At 48.1% G+C, this 19,885-nt stretch overlaps 1 protein-coding gene across 7 annotated transcripts in view; it reads right to left on the reverse strand.

Moving 5' to 3' along the window:
- Nucleotides 1-19,885, reverse strand: part of corin (corin, serine peptidase) — a 420,139-nt gene that overhangs the window by 12,029 nt on the left and 388,225 nt on the right. For all 7 annotated transcript variants that reach the window (XM_072496714.1, XM_072496713.1, XM_072496715.1 and 4 more), the window contains exon 21: nt 5,647-5,780. In XM_072496714.1, the coding sequence (XP_072352815.1) occupies nt 5,647-5,780 (134 nt within the window). The remainder of the gene's footprint in view (nt 1-5,646; nt 5,781-19,885) is intronic.

Genomic DNA, 19,885 nt, shown 5'->3' on the forward strand with positions numbered 1-19,885 from the left:
TCAGCAAATGAGCTCAGGCAGGAATGAAATTGGCTGGTGTTACAGAAGTGGACAGAATGGTGCCATGGAGCGGGATGAGTCAGTAACTAGGGAATGGAGCTTGGAGTGGAGTCCGAAAACAATGAACAGTCTTCCCAATACTTAATTGGAGAAAAATTATGCTGATCCAATACTGGATGTTGGATAAGCAGTTTGATAATTTAGCAACAGGTGACGAAGTAAAAGGAGGTGTTGGTGAGGTAGAGTTGGGTGTCATTATCATACCAATAATTTCACATTATCATGTGTAAACTAACACTGTGCCTTTGGATGATGTTGCCAAAGGGCAGCATGTAGATGAGAAATAGGACAAGGCCAAGGATCAATCCTTGGGGGACACAAGGCAATGGTGTAAGAACAGATAGAGAAACCATAGCAACTGATTATCTGGCTATAATGAGATAGATAAGAATGCAACGAGCTGAGAGTGGGTCCACCTAGCTGGGCCTTCGGAGGAGGGTAGGGTGATCTGTGTCAAAGGCTGCAGACAGGTCAGGAAGGATGAGGAGGACTAGTTTACCTCTGTCTTCGAGACAGGGGATATCATTTGCAACTTTGATATGAGCTGTTTCTGTACTGTGGCAGGGGCAGAAACCTGATTGGAGAGATTCGAACATGGAATCCCGGGAAATATGAGAATTAATTTGAGAAGCGATAACACATTCAAGGATTTTGAAAAAGAAAGAATGACTGGAGATGTGACCGTCGTTTGCCAGGATGGTGGGCTCAAAAGTTTTTGAGGAGACGGTTGATACCATCAGAGACCTGAGGAATGAGTCGCACAACAATACAATGAATGCAATGGAAACATCAGATGCATAACTGAGCAAGTCATCGGCATGCTGAAGATGCACTTAAGGATTTGAAACGTCCTTCAGTAACATCAGTTGGGATCTCCAGAATGGTCGTAGCAGGCAATGTCAAGGCACAGAGCCTGGATAATTCTGGAGTGGAGGATATGAGATATTGTGGGCTATGTACCATCTGTGGTGCACATTGCTACCCAGAAGGCCCTCATTATTGTTCACTCAGATTGGTGGACTGGTGGAACCTAACAAACACGTGCAAAAGCCACTTTTGTACTTATCCTTACAAGGTATTAACACAACCCAATCCTACAAATTACCAAATCACTCAAATTACCAAATTCATGCCTTCTCATTCATCATCACACAACTGAAAAGGTCACTTGCCGACCAGAAACCAAAAATGACTGCACAAAGAAAGGTTCTTTCATCTGCTTGTGGAGTCAGTGATGAGGGAGCAGCAAGTAAAAGTTCTCACTGTTTGTGATTATATCTTCAGGGTAGAGGATAATAAATAAATTCCAAAAACTGCAGTTAATGCAGAGGAACTTGGTGCAATAACCATCACTAGGGAGAGGGTTTTGAATAAACTAATGGGACTAAAGGCAGATATGTTTCCGGGACCTGATGGTCTGCACCCTAGGGTATTAAAGGAGGTGGCAGCAGAAATATTGGGTGCATTGGTTATGATATTTCAAAATTCCCTGGATTCTGGAAAGTTCCCGGTGGATTGGAAACATGTTAATATGACACAACTATTCAAAAATAAAGAGGCAAAAAGTAAGAAACTATAGACCGGTTAGCTTGACATCTGTGGTGGGGAAGTTGCTGGAATCAATCATTAAGGATGAGATCACTGAACATTTGGAAAGACCAAGCTCAATCCACCATTGTCAGCATGGTTTTATGAAGGATAAGGCATGCTTGACAAACTTTGAGGATGCAACCAGCAAGGTGGATAATGGGAACCTGTGGATTTGCTACATCGAGACTTCCAGAAGGCGTTTGACAAGATGCCACATAAAAGACTGATCCAGAAGGTGAGATTGCAGAGGATTGGGGGTAGAGTACTAGATTGGATTGAGGATTGGCTGACTGATGGAAAGCAGAGTGTCTGGATAAGTGGGTCCTTCTCTGGCTGATGAATTGTAGCTAGTGGGGTGCCGCAGGGATCAGTCCTTGGACCTCAACTGTTTACAATCTATATAAATGATATGCAAGCAAGGACAGAGTGGAACATAGCAAAATTTGCGGCTGATCCTAAAATAGATAGGGAAGAGAAGTTGAGGAGTTTACAGACAGATATAGGTAGGCTAGGAGAATGGGCCAAAATTTGGCAGATGAAGTTTAATGTGGATAAGTGGGTTATCCATGTTGGCCGAAAAAATAGTCAGGCAAATTAGTATTTAAATGAAAAGCTGATTCAAAGTATGTCTGGGCAGAGGGATCTGGGTTCATGAATCGCAGAAAGTCGGTATGCAGGTACAGCATGTAATAAAAAGACAAATGGAATTTTAATGTTTATTGTATAGGACGATGGTGAGACCACATCTGGAGTATTGTATCTAAGTTTTGGTCTTCTTATTTGAGGAAGGGTGTGGTGGCATTGGAGGCAGTTCAGAGAAGGTTCACCAGATTGATTCCGGGGATGAAAGAGTTGAAGAATGAGAAGAGATTGAACAGTTTGGGTTTATACTCGCTGGAGTTTAGAAGAATGAGAGGGGATCTGCCAAGGTATATAAAATACTAAGAGGAATTGATAAAGTAAACATAGACCAAATGTTTCCCTTCATCAGGCAATCCAGAATAAGAGATCACAGATATAAGTTGAGAGGCGATAGATTTAAAACTGAGATGAGGAGGAACCACTTCTCGCAGAGGATAGTGAATTTGTGAAACTTACTGTCCCATAATGCGGTGGTGTGTGAATTATTAAATAGTTTCAAAAAGGAGATAGATATATTTCTGATTTTAAAAACGGGTTAAAGGGATATGGGGAACAGGCAGAGAGGTGGATCTGAGACCAGGAAGAGATCAGCCATGATCTGATTGAATGGCAGAGCAGGCTCGAAGGGCTGAATTGCCGACTTCTGCTCCTAATTCGTATACTATAGGAAATTTCTTTAGACGAAGTGCTGTTGAGGCAATACCATCATATCTTTGAAGCAATAAACATTTTGAAGTAGATGACGATTTAAAAAATCTATATAGAGAATACAGCATGTATTCATTTTGGATTAGTCTAGCAAAGGGTGACAGGCAAGAAAGTCTGATTTGGTCTCCTTTTGTGATTTTGCAGGCTATGTCCTGCTTTATAATGAAGGCAATACAGCCGCATCCACGATACCGCCATTTAATGCAAAAATAATATTTCTGCGCTCATGTACCATTTGGACTTTTACTGAATGCAAACATGTCCTGAAGACTGCAGTAATTTCTGAGCAGCTCTGACGTCTGCATATACAGGCGTCTATGTATGCAAGCCCTCAAGCAATGATGGGGACAGACAAAATGCTACCGAGGTTGTTGAATCTTTTGGCTCCTAACAAAACTTTTATTCTGATCTCCAATCTGAGAATGTTCAGAATACATAAGTTCATCTCTGGTTACATTCAGGTGGCAGGAGCAATAACAAAACAAGATTTTGACAGGAAATGATAGCACAAGTGGGAGACTAGGCCCTCTGGGAGTGTTTTGAGAGGTTAACATGTCAGCTCAAGAGTCAATGAACAGCTCTTGAGCAGTCAGTTTGCAGCAGTGTTCTAGCCAGATGTGTCACAGACACAGGGACAGGAATAGATGTAATTAAGGAAGTTAAAATAGAGCAGACATATAGGTTCCAAACTAAAGAAAGAACTGCAGTTAGCAGATCGACTCTGTATTGTGGGTGGCTGGGGCAAAGGTACCCCTTTGGGCAGAGGTGTTCTGATGGGCAAGACTACACATATGTAAATGCACTTGTAAGCTTGTGTTGAATATACTCAGAAATCCAGGGAGAAGGATTCTCTCAGAAGGTGAGATTTATCAAACAAAATATTGATACAATATTGAGGAAAGATATCAGCACAGACAATGTGGGGTCTGTATGGGTTGAGCACCAAACTGCAGTGGTAATGTTGGGAATTGCATGAGACAGGAAATCAGAGATGCATGTGTTAAAGGAACATCTGTGATTATGCGTGACTTTAATCTGCATATCGATTGGGTGAGTCAAATTAGTCACAGTACAATAGAGAAGGAATTTCTGGAGTGTGTACGGGATAGTTTTTTGGACCAATACGTTGAAGAACCAACAAGGGAGCAGGCCATCTTGGACTGAGTGCTGTACAATGAGAAAGGATTAATTGGCAACCTAGCTGTGAGCGAACCCTTGGGGATGATTCCTGGGATGGCGGAACTGTTATATGAGGAGAGACTAAATCAGGTTGGATTATATTTATTGGAGTTCAGAAGAGTGAGAGGGGATCTCATAGAAACTTACAACATTCTCACAGGATTAGACACGGTAGATTCAGAAAGAATGTTCCCGATGGCGGGGGAATCCAGAACCAGGGGTCATAGTTTGAGGATAAGGGGTAAACCTTTCAGGACTGAAGTGAGGAGAAATTTCTTCACCCAGAGAGTGGTGAACCTGTGGAATTCACTACCACAGAAAGTAGTTGAGTTGAAAACATTGTGTAATTTCAAGAAGGAATTAGATATAGTTGTTGCAGCTAAAAGGATCAAGGGATATGGGGGGAAGACGGGATCAGGGTATTGAACTTGGATGATCAGCAATGATCATAATGAATGGTGGGGCAGACTCGAAGGACCGTATGACCTCCTCCTACTTCTATTTTCTGTGTATGATTCTATGAAACCCTGTGAGGTGGGCCGTTGTTAAAGCTATCCAACTGGGACAAACATTTGGAGCGAATTCCAAGGAGAGATCTTTGAAGGTGAAGGTGGGAAAAGAGTTTCACCGTGATTGTCTCACTTGGTGTTTGATAACGTCGGAGTGGGTTCCTGCGAAATTCATGGAGTCTGCCTCGATTGCACCTGTCACTTACTCGGTTGTGTGGTGTGTTCAACCACGGTTCGTCCTATAATTCACCTTCATACTTACCCTGAATGTGAGAATATAAGATCAATATTGTAAATTGTTTTATCTTTCTGAACTTGTACAGTAAAGTTTAAATTTGTTTGTTCAAATCCTATGGAATCGTGTGGCTTTATTCCAAAAAAAATTTAGAGTACCCAATTATTTTTTTCCAATTAAGGGGCAATTTAGTGTGGCCAATCTATCTAACCTGCACATCTTTTTGGGTTGTGGGGCTGAGACCCACGCAAACACAGGGAGAATGTCAAACTCCACACCGACAGTGACCCGGGGCCGGGATCGAACCCAGGTCCTCAGTGTCATGAGGCAGCAGTGCTAACCACTGCGCCATCGTGCAGCCCGAGGTTTCTTGAATCTCAATCTTTATCTACTTTAAGCCAACACATTATTGGCCCCCAACCGGATCTTCCCCCACATTGCAGGGTCAAGTCAATGGAGTCTCTTGTGCATTCTATTTTTATTGACAAAAGTATGTGTTGTGGACAGCTCCTCAGCCAAAGTCCTGAAATTTCAGGACTCAGTTATCCCAACCTGCTGCCAATGAGGTTAAATAACTTTCACAAAATTCAGCTGTTGACAGTGTGCCTGATTTACATGTAATTACTGCATGCATGTTGGAATTATTTTATTCCCAACCTAAACCTTGATGAGCAAATTAACAAAGGGATTCGTACAGAATTGTTCTGCATTTTACCCCCTTACCATGCACGAATCCACTGTTCCAGGTTCATAGCCTGCACATAACATTCGAGAGGTGATTGTTTTAGTGTCAAAGTATGACTGGCATCGATCAAGCGAGAGAATGCGGACCTCTCCTTCTTGGAGTTTGAATGGGACTGGAATAAAAGTTAAAAGAAAATGTTAAGATTGATAATTTGTTACCGTACCTCAAATTTAGAATTTAATGTAACAATCTATTTCATGATGTATATTTTACTCAGTATGCAAACTCTGGCCATAAGCATTTAAAGTAGGAATGCTTAAATTGTTCAGTGCACACATCTGGAGTATAATATCGAGTATATTAAGTTCTGTACTTTAAAGGGAATTATGTAGAGCCATTGCTTTTCTGACATATTGGGGCAGAGTTTCTATGGATGCTTTCTTGATCTCCAGCTGTATCTTTGGTGGAGGATCCGCTTTCTCCCCAGAGCATAGTTTCTCTAGGATTTCTACCAAAGTAATGGTGGGAGATCAGGAGAATCCCAGTGGAAACTTTACCCCTTTGTTTCACAGAGGCTCTCCAATTGTAGCCACATCTTTGTTGTACAAGGGTATAAAATGCAAAGTCAGAATATAGAATGGATTCCTGAATTAAAAAATAATGTAACTGGTTTGCTTTTAACAGGAAATTGTACATTTCTATACCTCAAAACAAGTATTTCAGTATTCCTCCATAAAAGATATTTAGCGCCAGGGACCAGGATTCGATTCCTGGCTTGGGTCGCTGTCTGTGCGGAGTCTACACGTTCTCCCTGTGTCTGCGTGGGTTTCCTCCGGGTGCTCCAGCTTCCTCCCACATGTCCCGAAAGACTTGTTGGGTGAATTGGACATTCTGAATTCTCCCTCTGTGTACCTGAACAGGCGCCAGAGTATGGTGACTAGGGGATTTTCACACTAACTTCATTGCAGTGTTAATGTAAGCCTACTTTTGACACTGAGAAAGATTATTATTATTAATAATTGATCTGAGAACTTGGGAATCTCTCAGATATTTGACTGTTCAAGAACATGATGGACGTGTTTCAGTACAGAGTGTGGTCCCATAACTGGAAATATTTTACCCTTTTTGCATAAATGACAAACTTAAACACTGGAATCCAATCCAAAGTATTTGCAAGTTATGATAATTATCTACATTTAAGGTGATGGACTGGGCATGTTCAGGGAATTATCAACCAGTCAGCTTAACATCAGTCGTGGGAAAAATAATGGAGTCCTGATTAAAAGGAGAGAATAGTAGAATATCTAGAGATGAGAGATAAAACAATGAATCGTCAGCACAGATTTCAAAAGAGAAAATCCTGCAGGACCAACCTTATTGAATGTTTTGAGGTGGTAACTCAGGGAATGGACAATGGCAATGCAGTAGATGAAGTTTATCTCGATTTTATTTAGAAGGCAATTCTGTGTCCGTAATAAATAAATGAATGAGGTCAGAAAATGTGGAGTCCGTGTCAGTGGAAGAATGGATTGCTAGCTGCCTTCATGACAGAAAGCAGAGAATGGCATGTGGGGTATTCTCACTTGGAATGGGGAAATGCACGTGACAGGAAGTATTAATAGCAGTGTGAAGGACTATAGAAGATGCTGGCAGTGACAAAGATATCTGAATGTTTTAATGGCGGAACAAAGATCAGTGTTCAATGAAAGCAAAACTAAAGAACAAATGACAAATGGCACAACGGGGGAGAGGGGGGTGTGCATTGGGACAAAAAATATTTTGGATATTAAAAATAAGGTCAAGATGGAGGAGAAAAGTCAGTGTAAAATGGTTCAACTCAATGTTGAGGCATGAGCGCTATAACCTGCCCAGTCAGAAGATAAGATGCTGCTCCTCAGTTTGTGTTGGGCTTCCCTGGAGCATTGCAGCAGGCCAAGGAAGGACATGTGTGTGAGAGCAGGATGCGGAGTTGAAATGGCAAGCGACAGGAAGGCTGGGGTCATGGTTACAGATTGAGTGAAGGTGTTCCACAAAGCGGTCACCCAGTCTGCATTTAGTCTCCCCAATGTAGAGATGATTGCACTGGGAGCAGCAAATACAGTAGACCAAACTAGGGGGGCATGGTGGCACAGTGGTTAGCACTGATGCCTCACAGCACCCTGGACCCGGATTTGATTCCAGCCTTGGGTAACTGTGTGGTGTTTCCACATTCTCCCCTGTCTGCATGGGTTTCCTCCGTGATATGCCATCAATAAACACACGACGAGTGGTGAACGTAACTGAGGCTTTAATACACTAAACCGAAAGCTCCTGGCCTCAGATCCCGAACTGGATCAGAGGCGGATGTGGTGTTGGGTGTTCTAACACACAGAAGAGCCAACACAGTTGCATATGGTACAACGCTTGTTTATTTAAACTCACTATTTACAACTTGGTCTTTGCACTCTGCACGTGGGGGGCTCCCTGCTTGTGGTGTTTCAACAGCTCTTTCATGCTTCCTTCTCCCCAGACCTACTGACCTCCAGGTGTCGTGCTCGTGCTTTTTATGTGGTTGGTGTTCTTGTCTGTGATTGGTTGTGGTGTTGTGTACTCTGATTTGCCTGTTAGTGTGTCCATCATGATGTGTGTGTTTGAATATCATGACATCCCCCCTTTTTACAAAGATATGTGCCTACGTGGTAATAAATATGATCGTGACGTGAGTGCATCTAAGAGTGTGTGTGTGTCGTGTGCAGCATGTGTCTATGACGGAACTATGTACATGGGGCGATGTCGAGTGCGTCACATGAATCCAGTTGTACCATAACATAACAGAAATGCGAACGAGAGAAGAAGAAAAAAAATTTTGAACAGTTGTCCAGTCAGACGACAGCTGGAACGATAAACAACAACAGGTTATCATGTAAAATTGTCCAACTTATTAAACATATGAACTGTATTATAAGTCCATTCTAATGGGTTTGCGACGAATTCGGGTTGACCGCCTTAAGGGTGGATCAAGAACCACCGGCTGCTGTGCAGGCATGGCCATGGGTGGCGATGGAAAGGGCGTGATGTGCGGCAGCTCCACAAAGTCATCCTCGGAAGCCTGTTGAGGATCTGGCGTGTTGTGTGGCTGTGAACGTGGAAGTCGGCGAAGGGCGCGCCGATTGCGGCGACGCACGGAACCATCCGGCATGCGAACCAGGAACGAGCGGGGAGCCACTTGTCGGAGGACTTCGGCCGGTGCTGACCAGCCACCATACGGTTGATGGACGCGTACTTTGTCTCCGGAGGACAGGGGGGGCAGGTCCGTCGCTCGTGTGTCGTACCGACCTTTCTGGCGATCACGCTGCAGTTGCATGTCCCGAAGAACCGCCTCATGGTCTGTTGTCGGTGCCAGGACGGAAGGTACCGTCGTCCTGAGGGAGCGACCCATTAGTAGCTGCGCTGGCGAGAGGCCCGTGGATAACGGGGCCGATCGATAGGCCAGCAAGGCAAGGTTAAAGTCCGATCCGGCATCAGCCGCCTTGCACAGGAGCCGCTTTGCGATGTGGACACCCTTTTCAGCCTTCCCGTTCGATTGTGGATGCAGAGGGCTGGATGTCACATGAGTGAAACCATATGCTGCGGCAAAGGACGACCATTCACGGCTGGCAAAACAAGGTCCATTGTCTGACATGACAGTCCTTGGAATGCCATGGCGAGCAAACGTTTCCTTGCAGGCCCCAATGACTGCGGACGACGTCAGATCATGGAGAGGCATGACTTCCGGGTAGTTTGAGAAGTAGTCTATAATAACAATGTAATCTCTGCCGAGCGCGTGAAATAGGTCAACACCCACCTTCGCCCAGGGGGACGTCACCATCTCGTGTGGTAGAAGTGTTTCCGGAGGTTGCGCCGGCTGAAACCTCTGACAGGTTGTGCAGTTGAGCACCATGTTGGCTATGTCTTCATTAATACCCGGCCAATATACCGCCGCCCGGGCCCTTCGTCTGCATTTTTCGACACCCAAGTGGCCTTCGTGTAGTTGACGAAGAATCATCTGGCGCACACTGTGTGGAATGACGATCCTATGCGATTTCATAAGGACCCCGTCTATATTGGTGAGATCATCTCGCACATTATAAAACTGGGGGCACTGCCCTTTTAGCCACCCTTCCGTCATGTGGCGCATCACTCGCTGCAGCAGAGGGTCAGTCGCCGTCTCTGCGCGTATGTGGGCCAGACAAGGATCATCAGCTGGCATATTTGCTGCTGTCAGAGTCACGTGTGCCTCAATTTGACGCACGAACCCCTCCGCATCTGGTGGTGTGCTCACTGCTCGGGAAAGAGTGTCCGCCACTATGAGTTCCTTCCCCGGAGTGTAGATCAGTTCAAAATCGTACCTCCTGAGTTTGAGTAAGATGCGCTGGAGGCGAGGAGTCATGTCGTTCAGGTCTTTGTTAATGATGTTGACCAGGGGGCGGTGGTCAGTTTCGACCGTGAATCGTGGCAGGCCATACACATAGTCGTGGAACTTGTCCAGTCCAGTTAACAAGCCCAGGCATTCTTTTTCGATTTGCGCGTAGCGCTGTTCGGTAGGGGTCATGGCTCGTGAGGCATACGCAACCGGGGCCCATGATGACGTGCTGTCTTTTTGCAGGAGTACCGCTCCAATACCAGATTGGCTGGCGTCTGTTGAGATCTTTGTAGGGCGAGTCGCGTCAAAGAAGGCCAGCACTGGTGCCGTGACCAGTTTGTGCTTGAGCTCCTCCCATTCCTGCTGATGCGACTGGTGCCAGTTGAATTCCGTCGATTTTTTTACGAGATGGCGCATGTTTGTTGTATGAGAAGCCAGGTTGGGAATGAACTTCCCAAGGAAGTTGACCATGCCCAGGAATCTTAAGACAGCCTTCTTGTCAGCCGGTCGTGGCATGGCTGTGATGGCGCTAACCTTGTCTGCATCGGGACGGACCCCGGACCTTGAGATGTGGTCCCCGAGGAATTTCAGCTCCGTCTGGCCGAAAGCACACTTCGCACGGTTGAGACGCAGGCCATTTTGCCGTATGCGGGTGAAGACACGTCGAAGACGATGCATGTGTTCCTGCGGAGTGGTGGACCAAATGATGATATCGTCCACATATACACGTACCCCTTCGATGCCTTCCATCATCTGCTCCATAATGCGGTGGAATACTTCAGATGCCGAAATGATGCCGAATGGCATCCGGTTGTAGCAGAATCTGCCAAAAGGGGTGTTGAATGTGCATAGTCTTCGGCTGGCCGGGTCCAGTTGGATCTGCCAGAATCCTTTGGACGCATCCAATTTAGTGAATATGTTGGCTCGCGCCATCTCGCTGGTGAGGTCTTCTCGTTTCGGGATGGGATAGTGTTCCCGCATGATGTTGTTGTTCAGATCTTTTGGATCTATACATATACGGAGCTCGCCAGAGGGCTTCTTTACACAGACCATGGAGCTGACCCATGGCGTGGGCTCCGTGACCTTGGATAGGACCCCTTGGTCCTGAAGAATCTGCAGTTGTGCCTTGAGGCGGTCTTTGAGAGGCGCAGGAACCCTGCGAGGTGCGTGAACGACAGGGATGGCGTCCGGTCTGAGTCGAATCTTGTACGTGTGTGGCAATGTCCCCATGCCTTCAAAAACCTCCTGGTTGTGAGCGAGGAGGGAATGGAGATTCGCGTGGAACTCAGCATCCGGGAAGTCGGATATCTCATCTGGAGAGAGAGACATGATGCGCTGTACCAGGTGAAGGACCTTACACGCTTGTGCGCCCAGTAACGAGTCCTTTGATGAGCCCACAACTTCGAAGGGGAGTGTGGCCGTGTACCTCTTGTGAGTCACCTGTAGCTGGCAAGATCCTACGGACGGGATAACGTTCCCGTTATAGTCAACCATCTTAAGCCGGGATGGTGTGATGAGTGGTTTGACCTTCATGGCCTGGACTGCAGAGTAAGCAATCAGGTTGGCGGATGCGCCGGTGTCCAGACGGAAGGCGACGCGCGATCGGTTGACCGTCAGGGTGGCACACCACTCATCGTCTGGATTGATGGCATTGACCTTGTTGACATCAATGACGGCAACTCTGAAGTCATCCTGGTCATCTGCATCACTTAACTGGAAGTCTTGATGCGTGGGCTGGACGGTCCTGACTCGTGTGCGAGGTTGTCGAGGATGCGCCGGATCCATGGGTTGAGCCGCACGACAGCGGGCTGCGTAGTGGCCTATCATGGCACATCTGTTGCACTGTTGGTATTTTGCAGGACATTGCCCTTTTAAGTGTAGACCTCCACACTTGCTGCACGTCATGACGTCACGGCGTTCGTTGCGCCACTGCGCATGCGCAGTGCGATCTTGCGGTGGGCGCGCCTGCGCAGTGCGTCCCTCGTTGTGGCCGTTATTCTTGGCGCGCACCTGCGCGGGAGACCGCGAAAAGCGCGGGAAGCGGCCGCTGTCGTCCGGGCCGTGGGGCGGGAAGAAATCGACGGCCTGGATGCGTTCAACGTCGTGGGCGGCCTGGCTTGCCGATTCGACGGCTGGGGACCCCCTCCGTGCCAACTCGGACGCCTGAAATCGGGCAAAACGGCAGGCAGCATTCTCATGGAGGACACAGGCTTCCACAGCAGACGCTAAGGTGAGGCTCTTTATTTTAAGAAGCTGCTGGCGTAGGCCACTGGAGGCAACGCCAAAAACAATCTGGTCCCTGATCATGGACTCTGTGGTGGTGCCGTAACCGCAGGACTGCGCCAGAATCCGGAGGTGCGTCAAAAAGGGTTGAAAAAGCTCCTCCTTACCTTGCAGGCGTTGCTGAAAGATGTATCTTTCGAAAGTTTCGTTTACTTCAGTTTGAAAGTGCTGGTCCATTTTGAGGATGACCGTGTCATATTTGGCCTGGTTTTCGCCTTCCTCGAACACCAGTGAATTAAAGACATCATTTGGGTGGGGGCCTGCGTAGAAGAGGAGCATTGCAATCTTCGAATCATCCGAGACATTCTGTTTTTCGGTGGCACGGATGTACAGGTCAAATCGCTGCCTGTAGAGCTTCCAGTTGGTGCCTAGGTTCCCCGTGACTTGCATCGGCTGCGGTTTGCCGGTGTGGTCCATGTCCAGAATGGCAGGTTGGTAGGCAGGTATCGATCCACTCCTGTACCATGTGGTGTTGGGTGTTCTAACACACAGAAGAGCCAACACAGTTGCATATGGTACAACGCTTGTTTATTTAAACTCACTATTTACAACTTGGTCTTTGCACTCTGCACGTGGGGGGCTCCCTGCTTGTGGTGTTTCAACAGCTCTTTCATGCTTCCTTCTCCCCAGACCTACTGACCTCCAGGTGTCGTGCTCGTGCTTTTTATGTGGTTGGTGTTCTTGTCTGTGATTGGTTGTGGTGTTGTGTACTCTGATTTGCCTGTTAGTGTGTCCATCATGATGTGTGTGTTTGAATATCATGACAGCGGAGACCAGCCACCTTTATACCAGCTCGAGGAGAGGCGGAACCATCGGGCAGTGGTTTACCACCTTACGCATCATACAGTGGCTATTACCACAATACATGTATTATACATTACAGTGGTTTGCCACATTCAACCCCTGTTTAAAAAAAAGAGTCCAGAGGGGGTGAAGTGGGCTTAAAGATCAAGTCTGTCGGGGGCCTTGACCTTCCGCCGTGATCGCCTAAGTCCCGGCTGTGGTGTGGCGCCGGTGTCGAGACCTGCACGTCCAGGAGCGTGTTGTCCTCTTCTTCACCCAATTGTTGAGTCGGAGGGGGGGGGGGGTGGGGGCAGGGGTGGTGGTGGTGGTCACCGATGGGCCTGCGGGCGCCAGGTCTTGAGGTGGGTGGGTAGAGGTGGTGGGAGACGGTGTAGGGTCGGGGGTGGTGGTGATGGTCGCTGGGGAACCTGCCGGTGCCAAATCCCGGAGGGAGACCGTGTCCTGTCGCCCGTCCTGATGTGCCACGTAAGCATATTGTGGATTGGCATGGGGGAGCAGGACATTCTCGACGAGGGGATCTGATTTATGGCTCCTCGCAGGCTTCCGGAGGAGGACGGGCCCTGGGACTGTCAACCAGGACGGGAGCGAGACCCCGGAGGTGGACCTCCTGGAAAAGGCAAACATACGCTCGTGAGGAGTCTCGTTGGTGGCAGTACACAGGAGCGACTGGATGGAGTGTAGCACATCGGAGAGGACCTCCTGCCAGCGGGAGACTGGGAGACATCTAGACCGTAGGGCCAGGAGGACGGCCTTCCAGACCGTTGCGTTCTCCCTCTCCACCGCGGGATAGGGCATCTGGGGGCTCATTGAGCTTCCCAGGTCGATACAAGATATCGTAATTGTAGGTGGAGAGATCGATCCCCCACCTCAGAATCTTGTAATTCTTGACCTTGCCCCGCTGTGTGTTATTGAACATGAAGGCAACCGACCGTTGGTCAGTGAGGAGAGTGAATCGCCTGCCGGCCAGGTAATGCCTCCAATGTCGCACAGCTTCTACAATGGCTTGGGCTTCCTTTTCGACGGAGGAGTGTTGAATTTCGGAGACATGGAGGGTGCGGGAGAAGAAAGCCATGGGCCTGCCCGCCTGGTTGAGGGTAGCGGCCAGAGCAAAGTCCGACGCATCGCTGTCCACTTGGAACGGGATGGACTCGTCCACAGCGGGCATCGCGGCTTTGGCAATATCTGACTTGATGCGGTTGAAGGCCAGGCGGGCCTCAGCCGTCAGGGGAAAAATGGTGGATTTAATGAGTGGACGGGCCTTGTCCGCATAATTGGGGATCCACTGGGCATAGTAGGAGAAGAACCCCAGGCATCTCTTCAGGGCCTTGGGGTAGTGGGGGAGGAGGAGTTCCAGGAGGGGGCGCATGCGGTCGTGGTTGGGCCCTAGGACTCCGTGTTCCACAACGTAGCCGAGGATGGCCAGGCGGGTTGTATCGAAAACACATTTTTCCTTATTGTAAGTGAGGTTCAAGAGTTTGGCAGTGTGGAGGAAGTGCCGGAGGTTATCGTCATGGTCTTGCTGTTCATGGTCGCAGATGGTGACGTTGTCTAGGTACGGGAACGTGGCCCGCAGCCCGTACTGGTGAACCATTCGTCCATTTCTCGTTGGAAGACCAAGACCCCATTGGTGACGCCGAAGGGAACCCTGAGGTAGAGGCGGCCATCTGCCTCGAAGGCAGTGTATTGGCGGTCCTCCCGACGGATAGGGAGCTGGTGGTACGCGGACTTCAAGTTAACTGTGGAGAAGACTCGATACTGCGCAATCTGGTTGACCATGTCAACCAGAGTGGCATGGGAGGGAAATGCTGGAGAATCTTAAGCAGTTGGAAGACACATTGGACCTGATGAAGGAGGCGATTGGGAAGACATCCGGTGGCATAGTGGTTAGCACTACTACCTCACAGAGCCAGGGCCCCGGGTTCAATTCCGACCTTGGATGACTATGTGGAGTTTGCACTGTCTCCCCGTGTGTGCGTGTGTTTCCTCCGGGTGCTCCGGTTTCCTCCCACAGTCCAAAGATGTGCAGGTCAGGCTGATTGGCCATGGTAAATTACCCCTTAGTGTCCAAAGGTGTCCAAAGATGTGCAGTTTAGGTGGGGTTGAGGGGATAGGGCGGGGGAGTGGGCCTAGGTAGGATGCTCTTTCAGAGGGTCAGTGTAGACCCAATGGGATGAATTTCCTCCTTCTGCACTGAAGAAATTCTAGGATTCTATGAGATGATGCAGGAGCATGGCGAGGTGTTGAAGAGGGTGGAGACCATCTAACTTCTTTGGAAGCCGAGCTGTTGAAAGTGGAGGAATAGGGGCCTCAGAGCAAAGGTCGAGGACCTGAAAAACAGGTTCCGGCAGCTGAACTTGCATATCATAGGGCTCCCTGAGGGTATGGAGGGCCCGAGACCGATGGAGTACTTTTCGGCAATGTTTGAGAAGTTGTCGGTGGGGGAGGAAGAACCCACCCCCCCTCAAACTGTAGGAGGCACATCGGTCACTCCAGCCGAAGCCATGGGCTAACAAACCACCTAGAGCTGAGATAGTCTGCTTCCACAGCTACCAGGTGAAGGAGAAGGTATCTCGATTGAGTGATTGATTGATTTTTATTGTCACATGTACCAAAGTACAGTGAACAGTATTTTTCTGCGGCCAAGGGAACGTACACAGTAGACAGTAGACAAAAGAATAATCGACAGAGTACATTGACAGTGGTAGATCAACAAATAGTGATAGTGCGGAACAAGGGACAAACAAGAGCAGCATAGGGTGTCATGAATAGTGTTCTTACAGGGAACAGATCAGCCAAGGGAGAGTCGTTGAGGAGTCTAGTAACTGTGGGGAAGACGCTGTTCCTATGGCTCGACGTGCAGGTCTTCAGACTTCTGAATCTTCTGCCTGATGGAAGGGTCTGGAAGAGGGAAAAGCCTGGGTGTGAGGGGTCTCTGACAATGCTGTCTGCCTTCCTGAGGCAGCGGGAAGTGTATACAGAATCAATGGGAGGATGGCAAGCTTCTGTGATGCTTTGGGTTGAGTTCACCACACTCTGCAGTTTCTTGGGCCGAGCAGTTGCCATGCCAAGCTGTAATGCAGCCGGATAGGATGCTCTCTGTGGTACACCTGTAGAAGTTTGTGGGAGTCAATGCAGACATGCCAAATTTCTTTAGCTTCTGTAGGAAGTAGGGACGTTGTTGGGCTTTCTTGACTGTTGCATCAATGTGAGTGGACCAGAAGAGGCTGTTGGTGATGGTGACCCCCAGGAACTTAAATCTATCGACCATCTACACTTCAAAGCCATTGATGTTGATGAGGGGGAGGGGGGGGAAGTGTCGTGCTACGCTTCTTGAAATCGATGGTCAGTTCCTTGGTCTTTCCAGCATTTAGTGAGAGGTTGTTTTCGGTACACCATCCAACCAAGTTGATCTATCTCCCTTCTGTAGTTTGATTCTTCGTTGTTTGAGATACGACCCACCACTGTCGTATCATCTGCAAACTTATAGATTGAATTGGAGTTGAATCTCGCCACACAGTTGTGTGTGAACAACTAGTACAGTAGAGGACTGAGCACACATCCTTGCGGGGCTCCGGTGTTGAGGACTATTGTGGAGGAGGTGTTGTTGCCTATCCTGACAGATTGCGGTCTGTTGGTGAGGAAGTCAAGGAACCAGCTGCACAGGGAGGGATCAAGTCCAAGATTGCAGAGTTTGGTTATTAGTCTTGTTGGGATAATGGTGTTGAAGGCAGAGCTGTAGTCTATGAACAGTGGTCTGATGTTGATGTCCTTGTTGTCGAGAGTTGATTGTAGGGCCAGAGAGATAGCATCTGCTGTGGATCTGTTGCCGCGGTAGGCAAACTGCAATGGAGCGAGACCATCTGAGAGGCTGGCGTTGATCCGTCTCATGACTAGCCGCTCAAAGCATTTCATGATAAAACAGACGTCAGGGCCACCGGTCGGTAGTCGTTGAGGCAGGTTACCTTGTTCTTCTTTGGTACTGATATTATGGTGGTCTTCTTGAAGCAGGTAGGGACCTCGAGGCGGAGAAGTGAGGTGTTGAAGATACTCGCCAGCTGGTCAGCGCATGATCTGAGTGCTCGCCCAGGGACTCCGTCGAGGCCCATTGCTTTCTGCGGGTTTACTTTCAAGAAAGCAGCTCTTACCTCCGAGGCTGTATAGTGGGTATGGGTGCGTCCAAGGCTGTTGTGGCGGGTGGAACTGATGTATTGGCTGACTGTTCAAAGCAGGCATAAAACTTGTTCAATTCATCGGGGAGGGATGCTCCAACCCCAGAGATTCCGCTTTGCCTTGCTTTGTAGCCTGTGATCTCATGTAAGCTCTGTCATAGACGTCTTGTGTTCGTGTCGTTGGCCTGGGACTCTAGTTTGATCCGATTGGCCAAGCAGAACTGTGAGGTGGGAAGGCAGTGGTATTTGGATACACCAAGATGTTATGGTAGAGTTGGCGAGAAGGCGGGCAGCCTTCAACAAGGCAAAGGCAGCACTTCACAAAAGTGGAATGCGTTTTGGAGTAGTCTACTCAGCAAAGTTGAGAGTCATGCACAACTCAAGGGATCGCTTCATCAAGATGGCAGAGGAGGTGGAGGCATTCTTAAAGGCTAAATGGCTGAAAGACTGAACTAAGAATGGTGGAGGGGGACTTTATTGTGAAAAGGGGGTTGTTGGAGGGCAATTGTTTTGTGTTTTTTTTGTTGTATCTGGGGCCTTGTATTTTCTTTGTATTTTGGTATTGTTAACTGTTAATTGAAAATAGTTTTGGGGGACTGTTCGATGGATTGGTTCCTTCTCTTACCCTTTTTCTTTTGTGGTTTTTAGGGGTGGATATGGCATATAGAAAAGGGGAGGGGGACAATGGCGTTTCTAAAGATGGGATGGTCGTGGAAGGTCCATTGCTTTATTATCGATTTTTGGGTGAGGGGGACTCTGGAGGGGGGGGGGGGGGGGCTACCCTGTTAGCAAACTGCAATTCACTAGTAAATGGGAGTTAGGTGGCGAGGGCCTGTGGCCTGATGATCCTGTTTGTGCCCGTTTCGGCGTGCCTAGGAGGTGTGAATTGTGGAGGAATGGGGGAGATAAGAGCAGTTTCGAGAGAAAATAGTTTTGGGATTTAAAGGAGGGGGAGGGGCTCACAGTGACAGAGTTGTTTTTTGGCTCCATCCGATGGGTTGGGCCAGGTGCCATCTTGGGCAGGGACTGCTGGTTGGGCAATGTTGGGGGGGTGGGTGCGTCCCCCCCCCCGTAGAGGTGATGGCTGATCCAAGTACGGGGGGCTGTAAGAGGCCCCCGATTCAGTTGGTGACGTGGAATGTGTGAGGGTTGGGGAGGGTGGTAAAACAAGCGAGAGATTTTGCTCATCTGACGAGCTTGAGGGGTGATGTGGTGCTGCTGCCGGAGATTCACTTGCGGGTGAAGCATCAAGTAAGGCTTGCTAAGAGCTGAGTAAGTCAGGTGTTTCATTCGGGCTTTGACAGCCAGACCTGGGGGGTGGCGATCCTGATAAAAGAGTCCAGTTCCAGGTGCAGACGGCTATGTCAGATCGGGGGATGGTAGATATTGTTATGGGTCAGGAATTAGAGAATCCCAAAGTGTATCATGGAGTTCACCTGACCCACAACTTTTAATAGATTGTGGTATGGGGAACACACTCTACAAGTGTGGTACTTCAGAAATGGAGAAGTTCTTTTTTAAAGCAAAACAATGTTTATTCTATGAACTCAAGTTAACCTTTTTAAAACAAACAGTGAATATCTTAGCAACCAGTAAATATATACACCCCCCCCCAAAGAATACAACACTAAGTAATCTGTATGCTGTCCTTTTTAACACCCAGAAGACTTAACAAACCTTTAAACATAAGCACACCAGAGTTTACATTCACTACTGAAAACATTTATAATTCTTCTGAATTCACCAAATGATCAAGAGATAGTCCTTCATGGCAGAGAGATCAACAGTACAGCTGCTTTTTCTGACTTCAGCTGCAACACACTGAAAAACGAAACCAAAAAGACAGACACACCCAAGCTTTTCTCAAAGTGAAATTAAAAAGCAGAACCAGAGCTCAGCTCCACCCACACTCTGACATCACTGCAGTAACATGAGCAGCCAAACACTTCTTAAAGCGACATTCTCATGACAATATGTTATGGTCTCAGGGGTGTAGGAGGACAGGTCGGTAGTGTTGCTGAATGTGTACGTTCCAAACTGGGACGATGTAGGTTTCATGAACAGCTTGGCAATGAGTATCCCGGATATGGACACACATCAGGTGATCTTTGGGTGGGGGGGGGGGAATTGGAACACGGTCTTGGATCCAAAGGTGGACCGTTCCAAGCCGAAGTCTGTCTCATCGCCCCCCCCCCCCCTCCCCCACCCCCTCGGAAGGAGACAAAGATGTTGCCGGCGTTTATGAGGGAAATGGGTGGGGTGGACCCGTGGAGGTTTCTACCCCCATGCAAGGAGTTCTCTTTCTTCTCGCCGGTGCTAAGGTCTATTCATATATTGATTTTTTTTATTATGAGGAAATCCCTGTTGCCGGGTGCAGGGAGAATATTCGGCAATTGTAATTTCAGATCATGCCCCGCACCTGGTAGATGGGATGCTGGAGTGGAGGCCGGCCTGACGGCTGGCCTGGAGCTTAGATGTAGAGCTGTTAACAGGTCTGTGTTTTGTGTGAGGGTGGCAAGGGCGATTGATGAGTATATTGGATTTAATGAAAATGGGGGGGTCTCACCGGCAGCTTTGAAGGGGTGAGGGGTGTGTGATACTCGCTGATCATTATATCAGGTCATGCTCTGCATTTTGTAC

The sequence above is a fragment of the Scyliorhinus torazame genome, chromosome 3 (genome assembly GCF_047496885.1).
Source record: "Scyliorhinus torazame isolate Kashiwa2021f chromosome 3, sScyTor2.1, whole genome shotgun sequence".
NCBI lineage: Eukaryota > Metazoa > Chordata > Chondrichthyes > Carcharhiniformes > Scyliorhinidae > Scyliorhinus > Scyliorhinus torazame.